This window comes from Coccinella septempunctata, chromosome 8 (genome assembly GCF_907165205.1).
Source record: "Coccinella septempunctata chromosome 8, icCocSept1.1, whole genome shotgun sequence".
Lineage (NCBI taxonomy): Eukaryota > Metazoa > Arthropoda > Insecta > Coleoptera > Coccinellidae > Coccinella > Coccinella septempunctata.
In genome coordinates, this window is record NC_058196.1 from 25,929,753 (window position 1) to 25,956,099 (window position 26,347).

The 26,347-nt window shown below is 38.6% G+C and overlaps 1 protein-coding gene across 2 annotated transcripts in view; it reads right to left on the bottom strand.

The window, feature by feature from the left end:
- LOC123318573 (protein slit) overlaps nucleotides 1-23,501 on the bottom strand; it is a 305,431-nt gene extending 281,930 nt beyond the window's left edge. For both annotated transcript variants that reach the window (XM_044905245.1, XM_044905244.1), the window contains exons 1-2: nucleotides 23,252-23,501; nucleotides 9,561-9,875 (exon numbers count right to left, since the gene is read on the bottom strand). In XM_044905245.1, the coding sequence (XP_044761180.1) occupies nucleotides 9,561-9,775 (215 nt within the window). In that variant the 5' untranslated portion in view covers nucleotides 9,776-9,875; nucleotides 23,252-23,501. The remainder of the gene's footprint in view (nucleotides 1-9,560; nucleotides 9,876-23,251) is intronic.
- Nucleotides 23,502-26,347: the final 2,846 nt, after the last annotated feature.

Genomic DNA, 26,347 nt, shown 5'->3' on the forward strand with positions numbered 1-26,347 from the left:
GCGATGCTTCTAGCCTTGCACGCTTTTCGTCAACAATCAAACATTTGGAGGTCCATTTTGCAGCAATTTTTCTCATGTCCAAATTGACGTGAACAATATAATGAACGCGTTCGTATGAAATATTCAGTGCTTCAGATATCCGTTTTAGCCCAATTAGACGGTCTGATAATATCATGTCATGAACTGCATCGATATTTTCGGGGACTGACACAGAAACTGGCCTTCCCGATCGGTCATCATCTTCAATGGAAAATTTACCTCTTTTGAAGCTTGCAGTCCAATTTTTTACGGTCGCATACGAAGTACATTGATCACCAAGTGTATTAAGCATATCTTCGTAAATCTGCTTACCTTTGAACCCTTTTAACTACAGGTACTTGATGATGGCTCGACACCCCTATTTTTCGATTTTCACAATTTCGGCGGAAATCTACTTTCTTTTAATTTATTGCGTAACTCTGGTTTACTTTTTGACCTCAAACTTCACACTGACACTTCTAATGAGTTACTGTTCATTGCTAGGGTAACGCAATATTTTTTCATGCATGGAACTTGTCTAGGCTAACTAGATATCAATACACACTCTTATGTAGACCAATCAATCCACTCATACGAAGAAACCATGTTTAGAAGTATTTTCTAGAAGGCTCAATTATGGTTTTGGGAAGAATTTGTTTTGATGCCAGAACTGATTTATTGGTACCTCTAGGATTCATAAATTCCCAGGCATATGTTGAAGGAATAGTAGCATAATTTCACGAAGATATTGTCGAAAACTGCGTTTTTCTGGATGATAATGCACCTCCACATAGCTCCCACCAAGTGATTTCTACCAGCACGAAATCTTTTGCCACAACTTTCCCAACAAACTGAGCAAGATGTTCTCAATAACTTGGTGGAAAGCATGCAGAGAAGATGTCGAGTAGTTATTGATGCACGTGAAGGTAATACTTCGAGATTAGTCTGGAAGCAGAATTTTCCGTTGAACCGCAGATATAATTTTACAAATATCGTATTTTGACACTGGGTCAACATTTTTTCAATATGCTCAACTTTCGAACTTAAGTTTTCGGGAAATCCACATGTCTTTAAGACGTACCAGGGGGGGATTCTGAACTTTTTTTTGCGCTCGACTTCCGAGGGTTATTATCGGAAATAATGAGCCAAAATTCCCATCCATCCGGTTCGAAATTAACAGGGACCCTCCGAAGAAATAAAAACCGGCATAAAAGGAAAATCCCGGCGTAACGAATCGCCCGCGCGCGCGTCTGTGAAAACACCTTTTGTGCAAGACGACGGCAGTCAAATGAAAGCTCCCGCCCGGGGCGAAGACTCAATGTGACCGAAAAAAAGTTGATTGGCCGGCATCAAAGGAGCCATCGGAACGGATTCCCGTGAGGATCGCTACATAAGTTCCGCGGGAACCGTATTTTCCTCGGAATAAATTCCGGGCTGGAAGGAGAAATTTGTGAACGGGAATCTTAAGGAAAGATCAAAGGGATAGTTTGAAAACGTTCGACGCTGCGAAAAGGGCAAAAGGGTTCGTAACGGGGCGATTGGGTCGCATTTTTGCCTCGTTCGTCGGCAAGCCAGAGACGGAGCTAGAGAATTTCCTCGTGGTAATAAAAGTGCGTGGTTTTGATTTTCAAAGCCGATACTTGATGAAAATCAACGGGGTTGGAGAAAATCATGATATTTATACGTGGTGAGTCTTTAACTCGTACAAATATTACATCAGTAGATTCTAGAGGTCAAAAGAAAAACTTTTTTCCTCTACCATTTCTTCCGATTTCGCGCTGATAAAAAGATATAGCCATTTTGAGTTTTCATAATGAGCTGTGCCACCCCTGGAAACACAAAATTACCTTCACAATAACTATCTAGATCTGTGACACTACACACATCTGTGGATCTTTCAAACAAAGTTGTAGTCAGCCAAAGTGCCCAATTTTTAAAATTTCACAGCTACTTTTTTCTCAAATTACTCGAAAATGACGCATTGTGAGGATGTATTGATATCTAGTTAGCCTAGAACAGTTCCATGCATAAAAAAATATTGCGTTACCATAGCAACGAACAATAACTCATTAGAAGTGTCAGTGTGTAGAAGTTTGAGGTCGAAAAAGTAAACCAGAGTTACGCAATAAATTAAAAGAAAGAAGATGTCCATCGAAATGTTGAAAATCGTAAAATTGGAGTATCGAGCCATCATCAAGTACCTGTATTTAAAAGGGTTAGGAGGTAAGCAGATTTACGAAGATATGCATAATACCCTTGGTGATCAATGTCCTGCGTCTTTCGTATGCGACCGTGAAAAATTGGACTGCAAGCTTCAAAAGAGGTAAATTTTCCATTGAAGATGATGACCGATCAGGAAGGCCAGTTTCTGTCAGTCCCCCAAAAATATCGATGCAGTTCATGCCAGAAACAAAGCAACAATCGATGGAATGGCAACACTCTGGTTTTCCAAGGCAGAAATAAAGTTAGTTAAAGCTTGAGAAAGAAAGTAAGTGTTACTTCTTAGGCAGTCGACAAAATCAATAACTATTTCGTGATCGATATGCACTCCAGTCTCTATTATTGTTTGGGTGGAAAATACCCCCCGAAAAAAACGTTGTTATATGTAAGTATATCCAAAAATAATATATCCTCCGACCACCCCAAACTTCTCGATAGGACGCCCCATCATAAGCCGTAAAAAATTGCAGTCTTCCGCCGCAGTCCCGACGCGAGAAAGCCTCAAACGACTAGGGCGAAACGGTCGCGGGCACATTTCAATCCATCAGCCGTAAGAAAATTCTGGGGGGCCTTCCGTTTCGCATTTGTTTTGCGGCCCGAACGGCCACGTCCATCGCCGACGATTTATCGGGCCCATTCGAATCCGAAACGGTTGTATAAATTCGGTCTTCGGGCTAGGAAGAACTACGGGAGAGATCAAAGGGACTGGGAGGCGATTACAAATTGCGAGCTGTTCATCATCCACGGTCCCAATCGAGGAGGAAAGTACATGGAAAGACGTTTTTAGCAGTTGGAAATTAGGACGTATTCGGTTAATGCACGGTCTCCACTCATCGCCAATATTTAAAAATGGGGAACCTTCTTAATGATGAACTATAGAAATTGCAAATCTAACGTTTATTTGTTTCAATACATGAGACTACAGGTCAGAATTAAAACACTCCAAACCAGCCTACACCTCAAAACACCTCCTTGATGATGATTTCAACAAAATTGCACAGAAAAAATGAAATTCAATAGACAATGGACAAAGATCTTGCCAACATTTCGAACTAAATCTGTTTCATCAGAGAAACATTAGAAACATAAAAAACATAACCATGTAATCGAATAAAATAACAGTGGACGGGAATAGGACATCACTATCAAAATACGAACGAAGAAAAATAATATATGAACAAAAACTGAAATAAAAAAGATGAATATAAACAAAAATCTAAAATAAATCATATAAATATCAGAAAACAATGAATAATCGAGACGTTGTCCCTTATTGCGACGTCCTTATTTTGTCAGTTCATAAACTAGTAAGCCTGTAGATCTACCTTGTAGGTATATTCACCTATGAAGGATGATTCGGCATTCATCTATTGCTCGGGCCTGCGGCCCTCGAGATTGTCTTTTTATAAATACGGCATCACGGGCATTCTGAAAGCTAAAGGATAGAGGATCTACAGATAATGATGGACACCTATAAACATATATACGAAGCTTTAGGCCTTAGACTCAATATCGACAAGACCAAAATCCTGGTGAGTCCGCCAGAAAGCCTTCAAACAAATATCAGCCTGGAGAATGAAACTCTTGAACAGGTCGAGCAGAACAAACACTTGGGAAGCTTCATAAATACTAGGGCTAATCTAGACACGGAAATACAAAACCGTATCAATTCGGCATCACGGGCATTCTGGAAGCTGAAGGACGTAGTGTTTCAAACTCACAACCTCAATCTGAAGACCAAGACAGCTGTTTACAAAGTAGTGGTCCTCCCGACGCTTCTTTACGGAAGCGAAAGCTGCACGCCCTACAGGCGACATATTAAACAACTTGAACAAACGCAACAACGTCACCTAAGACAAGTAATGCACATCAGATGGTTCCCCAAAGTTTCGAATGCAGAAGTCTCGCAGCGCGAGAGTTGTATAACAATTGAGACTCAAGCAGTTAGGGCCCTACTCAGATGGAGCAGCCACATTCTGAGGATGCAAGACACAAGACTCCCCAAAATAGCTCTGTGTGGAGAATTCACAGAGGGAGCTCGAAAACCAGGAGGCCAGAGGCCAGTATAAGCGGTTTAAGGATGTACCGCATCAATCCCTAAAATCAGTTAATGCAAATCATAACTGGGAACAACTAGCGTTAGACAGATCACAGTGGAGGTCTTTGGACCAAAGTCATAATGGAGACTCGAGAAGAATACAGCGGCGGCCAGATCTGGTTGGTGACTATCCCTGCCCGGAGTGTGGAAGGATCTATAGGTCACGTTTGGGTCTCTTCAGTCACAGGAAGGGCACACAGTCGCAAGTATCCCTAAGAAATTATAAGTTTGATCGCACCGATAGTTTTGTTTTTGAGTCTTTTTGTAGATTTATTTTCGATAACGGGATATAGCAATGATGATGATGATGATGCCCATAGATTCAAAGGACCCCATTCTGTGATCGCTGCCAACCATACATCTGTCAAAACTGACATTTAACCCTAAATCACATTGATTATCAAAGTTATCCTTATTTCCTCTGATCATCGATAGAAAATAATTCAATTTTGTGAAATATCACTCGATTTTGCGTAGAAGTCAAAATTGCCCATTTTCTCACGCAGTTTCGAGATACTTCTGAGAATTTTCGGAGAATGAGATATAACACGAAGAAGAAAATCTCTATATCCAGACCTCTAGATCGCATCGTGTCGTAAGCTTGGGCCTACCTCGTCATCAATTTTTTCGCGACGCCCTTCGGGCGTCATCCATAGAACGAACTTTAACTATGGTCTTCATAATATTTTAGTATCGTGCGTTCAAAAAAATTCGTCGTCAAGTAGGCTATAGAATTTTGAACGCCGATATTTCGTGTCTAAACGTAATTCTTAGCTCGTGCTATACTATTTTCCAGGTGAACTGTCATTTTAGCATTTTGGATTGTTGTTGAATTAAAATTATCAGTAAATTATAAAGATGATTTTTACGGATGTGTGGAAGGCTTTTACTATTGAATCCTACTTCAAAATTGGGAAGAAAATTGAAGGAGAATGGAAATATTCTGTTCCGGCTACTTCATAGAAGCCTATGTTGGTGTATATTATTAAGTATGAATTTTTCCATTGTACTGTTTTGCGATGTGTTGAAGAAACAGGTATGTTCAAACAAAAGAGGAAGTGGTCGACCAAAGAAGAAAACCCCAGAGTTCAGCAATAATGAAAACATGATGACAGAGGCTCGACAAACCTCTGTTCAGGTTTTATCTCAAGTGGCTGGAGTATCCGTTGGCATATGCCACCCGATTTTGAAAAAGATATCCATTTGTTTACATAAAGATTGACATGTTATCGGAAAACTGAAAAGGTTGTGATTACCTAACCTTGTAGCATCCAAGAAAAATTGGAGTGCAGTATGCATTAGTCAAAGGCAAAATGTGGACCTACTTTCTTTTATGGAACTTCAACAGCAGAAAGTTATAAAGGAGAAAGCATCATGCCCTTTTATAGCTGAATTGAATTTCAATAAATTGTCCTATAGCTATTTTCATGTAATTCAGTTCTTTTAGTTTAGTCATGGATTTTCAGTAATGACTGAATCAATTCAATATTTATAGAGAATTAATAAACATATTATTGAGATTCTTACTGTGATTTATTCATATGACTGAAGTAGCTAGAACCTTCTTACAAAAAACATAATACCACGATCAATTCAAGATTCATGTCTCTTACATTCTTACGTATGAAAATAGTGGACGGTTAATTTTTACGAAGAATTTTTCTAATCGCCTCAGATTGTTTGGATTCTTGTCATTTTACTGATGAAATGCTTTTCGAACGTTGGGTGAAATTTACAGGTAACTTTTTCTAAAAAGTGCCTTTCCGTACAAAATTACAATATGAATATAGGTTAATGTCATCATTGTTTACATTTTGGGAAGATGAAGTAATTCGAGGAAAGACATACGTTCAGCCACCTAACATCAGCCTTCAAAATTTCATAGCCTACTTGACGACGAATTTTTTTGAACGCACGTTATATTGATTATTAAATCAAAGAATAGTTGATAGATTCATTTATGAAAAAGCATTTTGTATAAATTAAAGCCTTGTAAATTGAGGTCTGTTTTGCTTATATCGACAGTGTTGATTTTTTCTTTGAAGGCGAAGAATTGGCAATACCACATAAACGTACAATATAAATGCAAATCATGTGTCACAATCACCGAAAACAAGACGACCGGATAGTTTAATTTGTTATTCATCTGAGAAATTTAATAACACTGACACCGAATTAACGTCATGCAATCATCGAATTATCCCACAACAGGAACTTAAACATAACAATTAGGCAAGCCCACCGCACACCGAAAATCCAGCCCATTATATGTTCATTCCAATTTCATTTTCAATAATTTCCACATAATTAACAGTTCTCCGTGACAGGCTATCTTCCGAAACATAGATTCATTAACGAAACACCGGTAAGTTAATGGAGTGAAATCGTTCGAATATATAGATACTTTATGAAATATCTGTTTTGATGATGTCTCAAGTTGAAATATTTATTCATCAGGAATTCCTCCGGTTGATTTGGATAATTATACCGTATCTGAAAGACATTAGAAATGTCCATTTAATTTCAGGTATGAGTCTACGAACGGAGCTTGTTCTAGTTAATAGTATTCGTAGAATAAAACTATGATTTTGAAATGAAAATTTCAGAATATTTTTCCTGAAAAATATTATGAATATTGATTTAGTTCTCTGGTGGACAAGAGTTCCGAGAAAAACAGAAGGTCGTTTTGACAAGAAAGTTTATTATTTCTCCATCAGTTCACCATACTTTCATTGATTACTGCTACAAAGCAGAGGTCAGCAAAGAAAGTGAATACATTGATGAACTGAATTGAGCTTTGTCTAATGATTTCAGGATCAGAGATAATGATTTCATGAAATAATGATAATTGATATCCGAAAACTGATCTACCTGTCACTGTTTATTGATTGATTTCTTTGTGTGATTGCTTTCTTTTGGACTTCGCCTAGAGGTTGTAAACCTTTTTTTCGAAAGAAAGCAGAACTCATCAAAATAAGTCGTTTAACCAAAAATTGTCTATATAAAATATCCAAGATGGCTGAGATACAACCCCTAGAATTTCGACAAAATTTCATTGAATTTCAAGTACGGGACTGTGGAAGGTGACTCCGGCATCGCAAAAACGAAACAAAGCATAAACATATGACTGGACAATGAATGGGTTCAGTACCAAGTTCATCGGATTAGATGCATCAGGCCACTTTTGAGAGAATCATAATTGTTGTATCTTGCAATTTAGGGCTAAAAAAAATGTATAAAATCGAGGTAGTTTCTTGAAAATGCTTTTGTTGAAAAAGTGCTATGATGTTTACCCATTTCATCCCATCATCAGCTAACAAACGGTCTAGGGTCGTATTAGGATCTATTTCAGTAATCATTTTAAATTTTTTTTCTTCAACTTTGTCATTTTGAAAGTTTTGTATAGGTGATTTTTGGTGAAACGTTTCATTTTGACCCATTTCTACCTTCTGTTGAAAAAAAAAGCCTCACCTTCAAATACACCCTGTATTTCTTTCCTACCATATTATTCTTGTATAGTTTACTGGTGATTAAATTAATGAAAACTCAGTTTTAGTTACTTGATATTGCCAACAACTTAGATAACTTGAGTCCTCAATGCCTAAACACTTCTTTAGCTTCACAAAAATGTGCAATACACAACTGCGCTTCATTCAGTCCGTTCATCACATATCACATGGCAAATAGCCAAGACTAACCACGATGTATTTTCCTCTGAATCGTTTGATTCAGAGTTTTAGAACTCGCGTTTTAGAATTATTGTTCCATCTCCAATACACATCTTTTCAGATAACATTCATTTCCGGAACGCGGAAATACTTAACCAAAAGCAAAAAGCGAAAACTCTCACGTCAATTCCTCTGCTCCGCCTTATTGACCAGAAGGATTCGGCAGTCGTCAATTTCTTTCGGCGGAAAGGGCAAAAACAACTGTTAGAAACGCGTTCGAGAGGCCTCCAATCTTGGCGGGTCTGTGTATTTTTCAGATAAAGCTGTCGGGGATTGAAAGGGACCCACGTATGTTTCTAGCGCAAGATAAGGCACTTACAGGAAAAAAGCGACAGTTTTGAGGGATTCTATCAGTCCCTGGGGATTGAGAGGGATTAAATGCGACCGCGGTCTAGTGTTTTCTACGTATCCATGCAATGGGGAAGGAATTGCTATCGAAGGTTTGGGATGTCTCACGAGAAGGGCTGGATTTGGAGTGATCATGTTGCTACTCAGTGTCTATGGTATACAATTTTATATTATAGATGAACTAGAAACTAGTATTCGCATCAATAAATTTTTCCCAACAACTTTTGAACAAAGTGGAAGGAATCTATCTGTTTCCTTGGATATGGTGACACACATACACTTAGAACATAGAATATCAGGAAGGAGCTTTTTCGAATAAATGTGACGGGAATTGTGCGACGGAAACGGCCATATTGGTCTTCCAAGTTTTAATTTTAAAAGTGGCAGACTTGAAAGTCAAATGATTCTGTTATCTGTGGCCAAATGAACAAAATGATGTTTTAACTTAATTTTGGTAATTTGGATTCTTGAAATTTGCTGGAAATGAGGATTTTGGATATTGTAGCTTGAATAATTCATAGGTAGGTGATTTTTTCAAGCTGAATATCAGGCATTAATTATGAGTTCCTGAATTTCATGACATATAACAAGGTTATCCCATGACAATAACACTCCATGGGCGTAGGTGATGTTAAGTCATAGACCTTAATACCATTAAGTATCTAGTCAAGTACTGTTAGGCGGGGTGAATTTCCGCTTTGTTATCAATTTGAACGAGCTTGAAAAAGCTTCTGACTTTACGTCAGTGCTTTCCTAATTTTTTTGATTAATCAGAATCAACTGACTATTGAAGTTAGTTTTTTGGAAACTTCATTGTCCTACGTCACTGTTGAAACGGAAATATATGTCGGCCATATTTCTCCTCCATTCCGGTCAAATTGAAATGAGCAATATGCTCCTTCCTGTTATTCTATATTCTAAGCACATACATCACACATTATTTATTTTGGCCGAACCGACTGCGGCCGACATGAACCGACTGCGGCCGACATGAACCGACTGCGGCCGACATGAACCGACTGCGGCCGACATGAACCGACTGCGGCCGACATGAACCGACTGCGTCCGACATGAACCGACTCTGGCCGACAAGAACCGATATTTGAATTTAAATTCCGAATCATTTCTTCTATACACTAAGTACTCACATTCTTTCGGTGTCCAAAGGGATGTTCTTCGGCACGTGGGTCAAGCCTCGATGAGAACAGTCCACCGTTGTGCCAGAGCAGGAGCATCCTTTGGGGCATCTCGTGGAGGCGGAGGACGAAGAGTAGCCAATGCGATACCCTAGATCGCCGTTATTTGGTTCGCACTGACACCAAGACCCGAGGAGTAGTACTGCGTACCAAAAGTACGCACGCATAATTTTCACAGTCTTATTTTCGGTTGTCACTACACGATATTCTGGATGACCGAGGAATGAGTATTTGGGAAAAAGCGATCAGAAGGGGATCTTCGAAAATCTGAAAAAAAAAATTATAAATATAAGAACAACAAATTGTAGTAGGCAGGATACGAGTACGATTAATATACACTACAAAATAGTTTGTAAGTCATTTGAAAATTCGTCAAGACCGAATGGTTGCATTGAAGTCGATGAAATTTCGAGATTTATCAATAGAAAAGATGCTCTTTCAGACTATCCAACACTTTTAGCTTTACGTTGATTTTTCTGGTAGATACGTGTGTAGAAAGTTGAGCTTCGAAAAATTACGATGGGCATATTGAACATAGAATTCTGGCTTATCTGAAGTATTGAAATGGCGCAAACTCATTGAGGATTGACAAGTAGAACTGGTAACCCTGGCCAATTTTTCCTAATGAAGTCTGACTGAAAAGAAAGTCTTCCTCATTTGAAAACGAGAGAATACCTGAAGACATCTGGCCAATGCTTGCCGAAATGTTGGACAGAATAAGCCAGAATGATGGCAATAGACCAATAAATACAACTACTAAGAAATAGACGATACTATGGAGAGTAGTGAGAAGGAGAACGATCGCCGTACTAAAAATGTGTCTCCAAAAACGGGGAACGTAGGGTAGAAGTCACTGCAATCGCTACGTTTATCGATAAGGGGTGGGTTAAGCGTCAATTTGAAATGAACAACGTTCATTTTATTTTAGGTTATGTGACATAGTAGTTTTTCCTGATTATTGTTCAAATACGTTTCTTCGAATCTATAATGAATATGAATTTTCTGATTTATATGCAATGAAATACAATTCACATTGTTAAGAGGACTAATTAATCAGCTTTATTCGTTCATAATAAATGACTAAATCAATGAAATTTAAAAAAAATCACTGATCAAAACAAATTATAGGTACCTACATAAAATGTTCATCATTGTTCATTGAAAACAGGATATGTTAGATGATTTAATGTAATCTTCAAATTTATATACATTCGCAGTGAGGACTGGAACATATAAAAAACAAAAAGTAGCAATCTCAGATGTATCACTTATTAAAGTAGATTCTGTTTCCAATACTCAGCTGACAACTGTTATAGACCATAGACCATGTTATGCCAACGAAATTCTTCAAGAATATCCACTTCTGAACCATTATTGGTTAGATATTCTTAATCAGAAGAGTCCACTTCTCACTTGGGATGACAATTTCGATTTCGTTTGTAATGAATCCATCATCTTTTTTGATATCTTCATCGCAAAAGTGCTCTTGACACACAAATTGATTCAGAGTCGATTCATGAGGTAACGTTTTATCAAATTTTCTCTCAAAAATGCACTCGGAAATTTTATCTCTTCTCCTTTTCTTTCCGATGCCAAAACACTCTTACACTAGCGAACTCTTCAACATTTCACTATGGTCATATGTTGTTCTGTTATCAAAAATCGAAAATTATAATATTATTCTAATCATATTTTAGGGGACAAAAAATCTATGGTCTCAAGCAGCTATAGGCACAGAATTATGTGTCGTTCTCCTTCTCTCTACTCTCCATAGACGATACATAAAGAACGTCTCTTCATAGAATATCTGCGATTCATTGGATGTTTCGAATTTATTCATACGAGGCAATGTCCAATTTGTTTTCCTCGAGTTTTCCCTCACTTTGTCAACAGTATTTAAACCAATGATCCCGAAGAAAAAATCGAATAAATCTCTGCGAATAACCTCGGTTCGCGGCTAAGTAACTACCTCACGAAAACACCGCGGTATCGGTATTTCGTATCAAAAATAATTATTTTCGGTCGCAGTGAACACTGCAGCAATAAGTTTCAGGATAATCCGGTCCGTAGCGCCATAACTCACAAGTCGCCTGTATAAATCTTGCTCAAGTTCGTTTGGCCTGTTTATAAAGTATCCTTTCGCTTTATTTATGCCCTCAATTTGTAGCGAAAGGGGTTTCTTACTTCGAAATTCGGCTGTGAAGTGGGGGTTGAGATTGAGAACTGGGAATTACGTTGACTGGTGAAAAATCTGAATTGATGCGGGTTCGAGGTCTACGATCTCTAGGAGAAGATGGTATTCCTTCTGGATATACCTTATGGGTAGATCTACACATACCAGGGGTGGAAATATTTCGTAAAAATTCTCGATATTTCAATAAAATGAGGTCATCCACCGTCTGGTTTTTTTTTGTGGAACGAATTCAACGAGTTTAACTGTTTTATATCTATATTCCGAAAAAGATTGATAAAAAAACCCATCAATCCAACAAAAGGTCTATCGATTTCTGGCACAAAAAGGTAGCGTATCCATGAAAGAAACTCATCTTCCCTCATTTCTTGTAGAGGGTGGGTAACAAACGCCTCAAATATGAAAATTAACCTCTTCAAGCATTTTTTCTAAAAAAAAATTAATTTTGTGCATTACTTTTGACTCACTCCTTCTGTCTCAGAACGAAAAGTGAATTTTCACCTTGTGCTCCATTCGGAAAATTCATTGGAAATAATGAGCCAAAACGGTTTCAATATCGATTGAGAAAGTCTTTCATCTATAGAATTTCCACCAGCCCTTCGCGTCAACGACACAAGTTGATGTGGAAATAAGAACAGCTCTTCATTATTCATGGAATAAGGAGCATATCCTTTATTGATCAGAAATATGCGTATTTCAATTTCCATAAGGTTGTTTCCGATTTCGGAGGGTATTGCTAAGGGGGAGGATCGGGAAACTCCACGAAAAACGTCGTCATACATCCCTCGATATACAGGGGTAGCTTCCTTTTCGTCAAGTCTAGTTAAGTGTATCAGATTTCGTTCACAAAAAACATTCATTTTCTTTACAGTTCTGCATCCTCGAAAAACAAACTTGAAAACATTTTCAGCTCTGTTTCTGACATTATGGTGTCAGTTTTCTCCTCATTCTCTGCTGAGACCAAGACTTCCTTGGTAACTTCTCTTTTTCAGAAGTTCCTGAACACGGAGAGTACCCTGGACCAATGGAGTAGGTATAGAGAGAGGGAGTTTAGTATTACTACTGCCGTCTGGCAGATTTTACCAGCAGAGGTCATTCCCAAAGAACACAGTCCATGGAGATATACCATCATCATCATCATCATCATCATTGCTGTATCCCGTTACCGGGAATAAATCTACAAAAAGACACTTATAAAAAAAAAACAACAGACTTATGATTCCTTAGGGCTAATTGCAACTGTGTGCCCTCCTGTGACTGAAGAGACCCAACAGTGACCTACAGATCCTTCCACACTCCGGGCATGGATGGTCACCAACCAGATCTGGCCACAGCTGTATTCTTCTCGAGTCTCCGTTATACCTGTGCACCATAGACCTCCACTGTGACATGTGTACCGCTAGTTGTTCCCAGTTATGATTGGCATTAACTGATTTTAGGGATTGATGTAGTGTATCCTTAAACCGCTTATACTGGCCTCCTGGTTTCCGGGCTCCCTCTGTCAATTCGCCATCAAAGCTATTTTGGGGAGTCTTGTGTCTTGCATCCTCAGAATGTTACCGCTCCATCTGAGTCGGGCCCTCGTTACCTGAGTCTCAACTGTTGTACAACTCGCGCGTTGCAAGACTTCTGCATTCGAAACTTTGTGGAACCATCTGATGTGCATAATCTGCTTTAGATTACGTTGTTGCGTTTGTTCAAGCTCTTTAATAAATCAACTGTAGGGCGTCCAGCTTTCGCTTCTGTGAAGAAGCGTTGGGAGGACGACTGCTTCGTAAACAGCTGTCTTGGTCGTCAGATTGAGGTCGTGATTTAGAAACACTCTGAACTTTAGCTTCCAGAATGCCTATGATGCCGAATTGATACGGTTGTTTATTTCAGTGTCTAGGTTAGCCCTAGTATTTATGAAGCGTCCCAAGTATTTGAACTGCTCGACCTGTTCCAGAGTTTCATTCTCCAGGGTGATATGTGTTTGGCTTCCTGGCGGACTTACCAGGATTTTGGTTTTGTCGACATTGAGTCTAAGGCCTAAAGCTCATAGCCTCTCCCTTCAAATGCCAACCTCACCTACTCGCGCTGCACTCCGTTCTTATGAACGAGGCTCTGGCGACCGAACATGAGCGGTATAACTCTGTTTCTCACAATTATCTAGCCTAAACATTGGCTTGAGCAGGAAATGGCTCTCTGCGTTGCTTAAGTTACGTCTTCGACCTCGTCGTCTCATGATACCTCTGCCATAAGATAATCTTGCCGAAACCGCAACCAAAGTTGCACTGACAGCGTTACCAGTGCAGCTCCTACAAAAAGATGGATCAGTCGATCAGGACAAAATTTGTATGAAGGTATACAGAGTATTCACAGCAGGCAGATACTACAGAAGAATCAAATGCTTGATTACATTGAGGTCATCTATCAGTCAAATCACCAAGAATGCGATTCAAGGTTCGAGCAACACTTGAAAATATGAAAAATCGCAGCCCTATAATGCTATACATTGATTTCCATCTCTCATTAGCGAACGGACGATATAACCTACAAAAATGAGGCATATTTGACAGCTGTCACTGAATTAACCCGTCAACAACTAGATTGAAATGTCACATGAATTTTTTGCAAGAGTATCCTTGCCTACTAGATTTGCTCAGCGGATAAAACCCTCGTATACCCTCACTCGAAGGAATACGAAACGGTTTCCCCTTTACACCGGCAAAACCTGACAGGGGGCGCGTGTGTAACATATGTTTTTCGTCCGTTTCTTCCTCACGTTCGCCTCCGCCGGTTTGTTTTCAATTCTATCCCAATTCCGTTGGAATTTGTAAATGTCAACAATTATTCGTGAATCGAATGGCGAATCGCGGAAGACGGCATTCCCATCCGGTAAAGTGAGACTTTCCAGATGGAAAAGGGGACGTCGCTATATTGACTTTGTATTTTCTTGCTGACGTCGCGGGGGGGGGGGGGGTGATGCCGCCCTTTTGGAAATATCAGATTCGTGAAATTTGATTTAGATATTTTGTTACGTTCGGGAATCCGATAGATCGGTCGAGTTGATATTTTTTGCCTTGAACTTGCTTCCACAGTAAAGGGACAAAACGAAATATTTATTATAACAATAATAAGAATTAACTCAGATGCATAGCACCCGCCAATATGAATATCAAAAAGTGTTCTGAAGTTCTGAAGTGATCTGAATCAAACTAGACAATTTGCCATCGTCAGGACAACTAAATGGAGAACGTTCCACCGAAGAAGAGCAGATGCTGACCATGGTTTCGGTCTCATTTGACCTCGTCAGAGCAACACATTGAATGATTATTGTATTCATTGCCTACATATTAAGGCGAGATCATTCCTTTATTATTTATGATAACGACCCATCTACTACGAATTAGAACATTACTCGAAGTACCTGAAAAATGCCCCAGAAAAACGTTAACTGGTCCAGGGGATATGAAGGCCCAGGAAGATATTGATGATACTTTACAATTTACACACAGAGGCGCCTTGTCGGTATAAGCATTACGGTAAGGGCAGAATTGTTGTGTCTATTGATCTTGGAAACAAGTATTTGGGGTGTAGTTTACTTGAATATCAATAAGTGGAATCTAAAAATTAGGATCCAAAGAATGCTTCCATTTTGTTTGTGAAATTGCGTCTTTTGCCAACAGTTCAACTCAGGGTAGAATCTATCCTGAAATTTATTTCAGGAAAATTGCCGAGATGTTGAGTGGATATTCGATGAAGATATCGAACAGAATCTTTCTGTCAAAAATCCAATTCAACTTTCATTAAATGGGAAAAGTAGTCTTATCAATTTTTTTTCATCTCAGCAGATTTTTCCGTTCTTTTTTGACCTTCTTGATTCTTAGAGGATTACTGTAACGATAATAAGTAGTTGGAAAGTGGAAGATTTCCTATCAACATGTGGGTTTAATGTGACTCAAAGAAAGTTAGTACATAGCCCATATGAAGAGGATTAGTTTTGCGAATTACACACTCAGAAAATATGTCCTCATGACACTCAATAGCTTATTTAAAAAAATTGGAAAATGTTGGTGTGGCGAGAACGGTGTCACAAGTGTGAAGAACATTTCATGACGCCAATAACTCTTTTCGGAGGTGGTTCAGTGAGCGTTTCAGAAGGCATTTGTTTCAATGGACGCACAGATCTTATCATCCTCATTAACGCAACCGTGATAACGGTAAGTTATCGTGATTTGATTGTAGAACCCTTTTTTGGTTCCCTTTGCGGCAGCCTTAGACGACAATTTCATGTTTTTTGACGATAACGCTCGTCCACACCGAGTTGAAATGATTGACATCAACCGAGAATCTATTGGCCCTCTGCCTGGCCAGACCAAAATCGTATTGAACATGCTTGGTCTGCAATTTCACAGCAATAACACCGCTAATATGACCCACCGCAGACTTAACAACTGTTCGCCAATGCTCTGACGGACATTTGGCAGAACGTTCCTCAAAGTTTCACTGAAAACCTCATTGAAACAAGGCCAAATAGATTGAGAGCACTAATAAGAGCTTGAGAAGATCCCACCTGATATAAAACCTTGATTTCAAAGCGTTTGCAACAGAAGCAACTTTTTTGAAGGCTGCAATCTCCTCCAGGATCATCTTAATTTTGTTAATTTCACTACTACGTTATCGCTCTCAAGCAGTCTTGCTTACTGTTAGGTTAACCGTATGTAGACGCCTCTTAATACATCAGTACATATATTAAGTACTAAATGTGCGCAAATTATTCATCTCAATATTAGGGCAGTGTATTTTCTTCATCGTTTAAAGAACAAAAACTTAAAAATCTGCTATTTATAGTAGGTAAATTCAGATCGAGTGGGCCTTGAATGCCTCAGAGGTTTTGTCCGTCCCAGTTTGACAGACAACTCCAAAACGACTGGACAGATTTTAATCATGTAGAAGCTTCAGACGGATCACCGTCGTCCACTCAACGTCCATCGAGATAACGGACTCAATCCAATAAAAACAATCCCACGGCCCCGTACCTACTCCCCTCGATTATATTTGTTATGTTAAAGCGAGGCAAGAACGTTATCAGGTTCAACATACGACGACGCTTCCCGGCCGAACAAACACAATAAAAATGCCGGACCCCGAGAAGCTCCAGGAAACGGCAAACATCCGAAGAATGCCGGAGGTGGCATAAAACATAAAACGTCGATGCGTTCCCCGACGGAACTCCATCGATTTCAATATACTACCTACGCCGCCGCCCCCCTGGATGCCCCCCTCGATCCACTTGACGCCCGTCTCAGGTCCCCCGGGCCGCCGTCTCCGATGCCGACGCGAAACGTTTTATTTACCGAATCGCTATTTTGGCGGACTACCCGTGCGGAAAATATGGTCCTCCGCGCGGGATAGGGACGCGCGCGGAAACGGAGGTTGGTTGGTCCCATTCAATCAACTTTTTCTTCGGCCTTTCCGGACGTGGAAAGAGGAACTTCTGATTGACGTGCGGGTTTTGTGGGTTTTTTGCGAGGTTTGGCTCTGAAAAATTGATGATGGTGCGGCGGAGTCTATTGACGAGTTTCAGAGGACGATAAAAAAAAATTGGAAGAAGTTGGAGAAAAACAAACGAATCAGTAACCTAACCTAACCTAACCTAGAAAGAATCGCCATTTTTTTTTCCGTTTCAGAAATATACTCGTTACAGAAATATTTATATCATATACATCTACATCGCCCTCAGATTCGTTCAGATATTCTGAAAAATACAGTTTGTATTTATGTTAAATTTAAAATGAAGAGTATTATATAAGCTGAATTATAGATTTATTTTTCAAGAAATCACAAATCTCGTAATTTTCGAATAGTTCCACAATGCCGCCAATAATGTCTTCGAATTCTAATAACTGACAGTTGTTTTGAACCGAGATCAAACCATGGAGGATTGAATCAAGTATTCAAAAGCTAAATAATAATTAAACCATGCGTAGAAAAATATTATTGGGTGATTCAGCCTACTTAGTACTCAATCATTTGAAATTCACATATAAACTATATTTTTCATAATATCTGAACGAATCTGAGGGCGATGTATGATGTTTGATATATTTCTGAAACGGAAAAAAAATGGAGATTCTTTCTAGGTCATTTTAAACGAATGTTTCCATAAGAAAAAACACAACTTCATGTTGTAGCTCAGAAAATATACCTATTGGAAAAAATCATAGTACGCCACTGGATTGCTATCAAAAAAGTGTCTGTATAATGTTTTCATTTCAACTTCCTAACTCAAACAGGAACGGAGATAATGAAATCGCCCAAATTTCAATTTTGGCCTATAACTCGAAAACTAAAGAAGATAGAGGAATGCAGTTGATGGCATTATTAGTTTCTCGAAAAAATACGACATGAGTGGTACATTCATTTTCCTCTATCTCGTTGGGTTAAAAAGTTGTAGTTCAGGTATCACCAATTTTGCCGACCCTGTACATTAATCGCCATATATCTCAAAAACGTTCGAACGTAGAAAAAATTGCTCTGGTCAAAATCTGTAGAAAATGTTATGCTCAACAACGTTTATAATGAATGCGATAACAATTTGAAGCCCAGGAGAGAAGATAATTCAAAATTTTTTTTTTTACCTTCATGGCCAATTTTCATTGTCAGATTATATTTTTTCCGTTATTTTTCAATTATTAGCTTCAAAATAAGAAAAAAAAAAAACCACCACGCTAGAGAATGTGCACGTGACGTTTTTTTTGCAAGTTTGGGGCCCTCCCACACATTTTCGTCTCGCTTAAATTGTCTGATTAAGAGAATATACTTTTCAACATGTGATTAACCACATATATCTTAATCTTACACGCTCGAGTATGTACAATGATAGTTTTTTTTTACTATATTCTGACAGGCTGTCCTAGACAATTCCCCTTATTTACAGATCTATTTTTTTTTACAAAGTCTGTTCATATTAATCTGACACGCTCGAATAAATCCCGAATTTCCCTCTTGGGCTCCCCAACTATTACGACAATTTGCCGTTCTTTCAACGATAAATAATCGTAAAAACTGAAACGTTTTTTCCACGTTTTAATTGGGATATTGAGTAAAATCCTACGTAGTAAGTATCAAATTTCTGCCTTTTTTTCCTTCGTCTTTCCACCCCATTCGTGGAACACGAAATCCTGTGTCTCCACATCTTAGAAAAAGAACGAAGTCCACAAGTCGTAGACCGATGGTCCTCGGGCACTTTCTCGAGGGCGTGTTGAAATAGTTTCGACTCTGAGACACGGGATCCCGCATCCCCCGTCTTGTACGTCTTGTCATTGTTCCGCCCCCGGCTATGTGTATTTCGCCGACAACCCCCTCCCGGCCCCGCGGCATCGACAGGGGTTTCTTTAATGTATCTTTCATCGCTTCTCAGGTCTCCTTAGTGGGGTGGATCGAAACCGAGTACGCGTAGAGTAGGATTGATGAGGACATTATTAAGAGATTTGCAAGTTTGATGCAAGGGGTGCAAGGAAACGATTTCCCGTCAGAATTACTTAGCCTTCAGGTATGAGGGAGGTGTTCTGAATGGGGTTCCGTGTTCTGGTAAAACCGTTCTTTTAGGTTTAACAGGAAGAATTGAAAATGTTCAAGTTATTCCGAATAGCGATAAAAGGATAATGCGAAGGGAGAAAAAGGCTGAATTTTACTGTTGGGATTAATTCTACAGCTCACACTCATACCCATACTCATTTATTCCTCGAAACTTTACAGGAGATGTCAAAAAAGTGTACAGAAAAAAATATTTTCACATAAAAAGGTAAAGTGAATCACCAAATTTTTTTTTCAAAATCACCAAATTGGCATTCTTTAGAATGTCTCACGATCAGATAATAATATACAGGGTGTAAATGAATAGTTGGTAAAACATCTAAGTAGTGATTCCTTTGTCAAAAAATAGTGTCTCTTGTATAATTTTTTGCGAGCAATTTTAAATTTTTTTCTTAGAAACCAGAGAACTGACAAAAATGAAATTAAGTACACGTTCACACGTGGGGGGCCAGAAGGCAAAATTTGGTGTTGTTCTCCTCTAATATCAGCATGATATCCGCCAACTGTATAAACTTAAGTTCAAGATAACTGTAGCCTCATACGACTCACGCTGTGAAACTGTTGATAAAGAATTCCTTTCTCAAAAACCGTTACTTTTGGCAAGAAATTACAAGACACCCTATTTGTTCAAAATCAATCAAGCTATCAAAAATCAATTTTTCAATGGTTTATAAAGAAAGAAGTTTATTATAAAACAAATTTAAGGTGTTGCTTTTTTAACTAATTTTTGATAGCTCAATTCGTTTTTGAAACGTCAGAAATCACGAAAACACCAAAGTCGCATTCAAGCTTGTGTTCTTTGCAGGTAAAAAGGCGATACTGTCAAAGTCAACTGATCCGAAATGCCCTATTGAATCTGACTAAATTACGTTATGGATCGACTGATCCACTTTATGAGTGTTGAGGGTTTATCATCAGAATCATAGGGCATTAATATTTCAACAGGATATCGTGATACTGGTTCCTAACAATATTAAATTCAAGCAATCGCTCTTAAAAAATGCATGGAGTAGACAATTTTCCTGGATTAAATTCAGTTTTTAGATTATATTATGACGAATATAACATAAAAAATGTATGATACTCGGAATAATAAATATCGATCTTGGTTCTATAAATAGCAGACAACTATATTATTTCTTTTTATTCGAGCACCATTTCAAGGGGCAGTAGCCTTGAAATAACCTTGTTACACCAAATGGCAGGCAAGTACTTCAAGGGTTATCAGGACCTTAATTTCAATTATTTATTTCCGTGGTGTAGTCGTTAAATTTTAATTGAAGTAGCATGGTTTATAATTTTAAAAATTCTCTAACCCCCTGAGTGCTTGAGCATTATTTTGGGAAATTATACACGAATGGGTTGCCAGACAGTTACAGTGAGAGAATCAAAAAACGTGCTTCAAAATTGGACACTTTTTAACCTACCCCGATAAGAACAAAACCTCGAACAAACCCAAGAACAAAACTCAAAGTTTAGGGTAAGTTATTCAGACCTACTCTCAAAATGTGACATTCGGAGATAACAGAATCTCCGTCATTATAGCAAGAATGTATGGGAATTTCCATCAAGGGAGTGTCTGAAACAAACGGCAGCGAACATTATGTTTTTGTGTTCCCCTAATTGGGTGCTCAAGAATGACACTTTTCGGAGCTCATTCATCAAACCCGAGGGAGGTACCTGAATAGAGCGAAAAGATTCGAGGAATTCCAAACTAACATCATGAAGGAAAGATGCAAAGAATCAGGATTTCACATAAATTAGGAAAAATTCTGGAGGAAGCTCTTTACAAAAATATTTTTGAAAAAAAAAGGTTTAGCAATGACATGAGTCAGGAGCTTTCGCAGGCTCGTAGAAATTCCTAACCAGAGCAGCCACCCATCCACGTACTGAACTCACCGATGGCTTCTCAACTTCTCAAAATTCTTGCGGAATAACTAAACACAAAAATTCACAGAAAAAATGGAATCAGCTCAAAGCGTTAGTCTAAGTATCAAGAAAAACAATATTTGCTGGGACGATTTTATAGCCGTATATCAAAGAAAACGGTGCCCACACATGTTAAGTGCATCCCAATCAAAGAAACGATTTAATTACACATTATAAATCAAAGAAAAATTGAAAATAGATGTTGGAGGATTTTTGTAACTACAGTTGAAGTTATAAATTTTATGATACCTCCTCTGAAGATCTGCTCACATAAAAAAATCTCGTTAAATGAATTTTTACGAGCAGATGCAGACCACGCGAAAGAGAGTTAAGTGAATATTTGAACTTTTGACATTCAGGTTTAACATCTATTCAACTCTTTATGTGGACATCGTGAATCCTTGTTAGTTTCGGTCCAGTTAGATACGATTCTTTTTTCGTCACTCTGGAATGCTTGTGTAATTTCAAAATATTTTTTTTTCAACAAGAGCTTTTATGAATGACCTAGGAGTTTTAATTTTTTTCCCATTTTTTAGAGAATTTTTTTTCTTTCAACGGCAGTGGAATGAGTTCTGAAGTTAGACGTTCAATATTTCTTCCAGAAAATATCCGACTAAATACTGTTTTTTCCAGAATTCTATTCAGTTATTGTGCTGATTTTGTCTTGCTATGCAATTCGAGGTTTAATCAAATTTATTTTGGGAGCAGACTTCAATGGAGCTCCAAGAAGGATGATTTTCAAAAAATGAGATGTACCTATCCGAAATTTACAGAATTTTTGTTGATTAAAGGCGATTAAAGGCCAAGTTGTCAGTTCTCGTTCTCGGGCATCTTCTCTTTCTCGTTAACGAAAATTCGAGCGAAAATTGATAATGATAATTGCATAACGGGCTCGTTACTTCAAACATTGAATTGTCTACAAGTATGATAGAATACTGGCTGCTGGTAGTCTGTTAGTACGTTTTTGTTTTTCTTTTTTTTTAATGGTCGAAAAGACAAATCTATGCTTTTAAAATAAGAAAGAGCAGTGTAGACACTTTCAAAACTGTCCAAAGAAATTTCTATCGATTGGTTTTTTTTTGTTGGCGATCAAAGCTGGTATAAGTAGTGCTTGTGAAAGAATTTTTTTCATTCCTTCGCTCCATGTTTCATAAATTCTGATAGTGAAAATGCTAAGGGCTGTCTGCCACGGTGTCTTTATCTTCACTTTGAAAAAGCTCCTAATCAGATGTGTTTCAATAGAAAAGAGAAAAATATTTCTTTCTTATGATGGTCATACTCAGTTTAATCAACATCAGATTAGAACTCGATGACTTCGTTTGTTGTCTGTAATGATAATCGAGTTAAGAGTCTATTCATGGTAAGTTGGTCTCTCAATTGTTACTCGTCGATCTTTCAAATACTCTTCACACCATCTCGCAACTCAATCTCTATCTCTCACAGGGTTTGTGTTTTCTACTGGTTTGTAAGTTGTAAGTATTAGTCTGTTTGTTTTATTTTTTTCTTTGATTATTGTCATTTCTGTTCTTGTCATTCACTCGAGTTTGTTCTTGTTGATAATTTGTCATCATTGGACGAAAGATGAACGAATAGAGATTACTGAGATGATTTTTATAATAATTTAGACAAACAAAAACCAGGTTCTGTGGTGTCAGGTTTGTTAGTCTGTTGCACAAATCCTCGCACAAATCTAAATGTCATTTATTGTGAAAGTTGACTGATGTGCTAAGAGCACTGATCGAGGCGAGGCATCAACTGAACAAATTTTTTTTAAGATTGAGATATGCTCTGGGAAATGTCGAGGAAAATGGAAAATTTCCACCAAAAATTCGGGAAAACCAAATTCACCACATCGAAAGGAGTCTTGTAGATACACAATTCGGCATCAAAATTTCCTCAGTAAACCTTCTAAATCTACAGGTAGAAAGAACCCCCCTCTCACCTCACGTATAGCTCGAAGTCATGTTATCCAAAACGAAACCGAAAATAAAAATACACAAAGAAACCTCGATCCTTCGAAACGAACAAACCAAACACAGAGGACGTTCACAAACTTCACCTATGCGTGGAAAACGAGGAGGAAAATTGGAAATCTAGCAATCGGCGATCGGATCGCAACGATCGGGGTTGAAAAAGCGCGCTAGATGCTCGCCTCGGTCCCTTTCTGCACGGCTCGAGCTCGCGGACTTGACTAAAGCTCAGCTCGGATCGCTCGAAAAGCGCCACTTGGATTCCGTAGGTCGGAGAAGCGAGCTTTCCACGCGCTACACGACGGCAACTTGTTCGCTCCGAGGGTGGGGGTAAACGCAGAGCCAACTTGTCTGCTGGTGGAAGTTGCGAGGGATGGCCTCCGTTCGGACTGCATTTTCTGGTTGTTTATATTTTGATTGGAGTCGAATGACGGTGATGAATCGAGATAATTTTACAGTTCCGTTCCGTGCAACGTGGGAATTTTTCGTTTTCGAATGGAATAGGATGTTGGATAGAATCGAGTTTCTACGGAGAGTTAATGATGTTAGGAGCGCTTAAAAATAACCGTTGTTGATTAGTCTGTGTACACTCGTTGATATGATAATCGGCAAGCAGCAAGCAAGGAATTTCTCGAACAAACTTTTCCGTCTGATCAAAATTCCATTCATATGGATCGTGGGATAGTGACTTCATTGATAGGCCTCTGATTTTTCCAAAAAAAGGTTGACTTAACACCAGAAAACTCAAAGTACAAAAGAATATTTCGACGGTCGATACTACAAAGTATGAAGGTACTGTTTCACGTTGTCATCGCATTGCGTGAAAACGGCTGAACCGATTTTATTCATTTTCTCCTCAAAATCTTCCTCATACTGTGCAGAAAGTTTAAACGCAAATAATTCGGAAAAATGTCCCGACAAAATCAAGAAAACTTAACTTAACATTACGAAAGCGCTGAAGTGCCACACAAAAAAAAATTCCAAATGTACAATTCCGACTTGCAAGCCGGAATTCTGAGATGCAAGTCAGAATTCTGACTTGCAACTCTGAATTCTGAGATACAAGTCAGAATTCTGAGATACAAGTCAGAATTCTGAGATACAAGTCAGAATTCTGAGATACAAGTCAGAATTCCGACATGCAGAGTCGGAATTCTGAGATTCGAGTCGGAATTCTGAGATACAAGTCGGAATTCTGAGATACAAGTCGGATTTCTGAGATACAGGTCGGAATTCTGAGATACAAGTCGGAATTCTGAGATACAAGTCAGAATTCCGACATGCAAAGTCGGAATTCTGAGATTCGAGTCGGAATTCTGAGATATAAGTAGGAATTCTGAGATACAAGTCGGATTTCTGAGATACAGGTCGGAATTCTGAGATACAAGTCAGAATTCCGACATGCAAAGTCGGAATTCTGAGATTCGAGTCGGAATTCTGAGATACAAGTCGGAATTCTGAGATACAAGTCGGATTTCTGAGATACAGGTCGGAATTCTGAGATACAAGTCGGAATTCTGAGATACAAGTCGGAATTCTGAGATACAAGTCGGATTTCTGAGATACAGGTCGGAATTCTGAGATACAAGTCGGAATTCTAAGATACAAGTTTGAATTCTGAGATACAAGTCGGAATTCCGACTTGTGAGTCGGAATTTTGAGATGCAAGGCAGGAGGAGGGCTAAAGTAGGTCTAATGACTTTTGTTTTTTTGCATTTGATCCGTGAATGTGTTTTTGGCTTCTTGGAGGAATTCTGGATGAATGAAATGATATATTCTAATTTTCTCTTCGGTTGCACCAAGCTGAGCTGTCCCGCAAGCTCAGTGCTTGTGAAAGCACTTGGAGTATTTTTGTACTTCCGAGAATTATGCTCCTGGGAAATTTTCAAAATCTTCCTCACTTCTCAGTGATTCGAGCACTTTATCGAAATTCCTACATCCAGTTTCATAATCAAGTTCAAAGTCACTTTATGTTTAGTGTCAGTTTCGGTAGGGTTAAACAAAAGCTTTAAAATTGAAGAGGCTTCAAGTTTGATTATGAAACTGGCCGTTAGTCCTTAGTAATCCCTATAAAGTGCTCGCGAGAGGCCTTCGGAAATCGTGTCAAAACACGAAGAAGCGATCGACTTATTGTCACCCTACGAGCATATATGGATACTACAGATATATTTATATATTATCATATTATCCTGATTCCCCGTAGGTAACGACGAACCCCTCAGAAGCTCTGTGAGCTTGTCGGAATCAATAACGTTAAAACTTTTAAAAGAAAATAGATAGGGTAGGCGTAGGATAAGGGTCCAAATGTGGCTATACATGCCTTAAATGGGACAAATCTGCTCTACAAAGGGCATTTTGCTCACATGATTCGGCAACAATCGAATGCAACAAAGCAAATGTCATTCGACCAATTCCAGCACAACTACTGTCTTGCATCTCAGAATTCTGACTTGTATCCCAGAATTCCGACTTGCAAGTCGGAATTCTGATTTTTATCTCAGAATTCCGACTTGTAACTCAGAAATCGACTTGCAAGTCGGAATTTCGACTTGTATTTCAGAATTCCGACTTGTATCTCAGAATTCCGACTTGTAACTAAGAATTCTGACTTGCAATCCGGAATTCCGACTCGTAACTCAGAATTCCGACTTGTAACTCAGAATTCTGACTTGTAACTCAGAATTCCGACTTAGCAAGTAGGAATTATTATACATTTGGATTTTTTTGTGTGTGGCCCGCCAGCGCTTTCGTTGTAATGTTTGTAAATGACAGTTATTTCAAGATGACTCTAACCCCCGGTTTCACAAAGCTTGATCGGGGAATCAACGCTTGATTGACGAATAAACGTCAATTTGTTTTCAATCGATACTTCAGTCATGAGCATCCAGACTGTCCCTCTCGCATCAAATTATGATCCATCATTATACAATACATACAATTTTCAATGATTCTCAATTGATACTCCTTCGAAGTATTGAGAAATGCGAAGTTCTTGATGATTTCGTTTTGGAAATCGAGTGACTGTCATGTCGTTGATCGGGCAATGAAAGTTCTGTGAAACCCGCGGT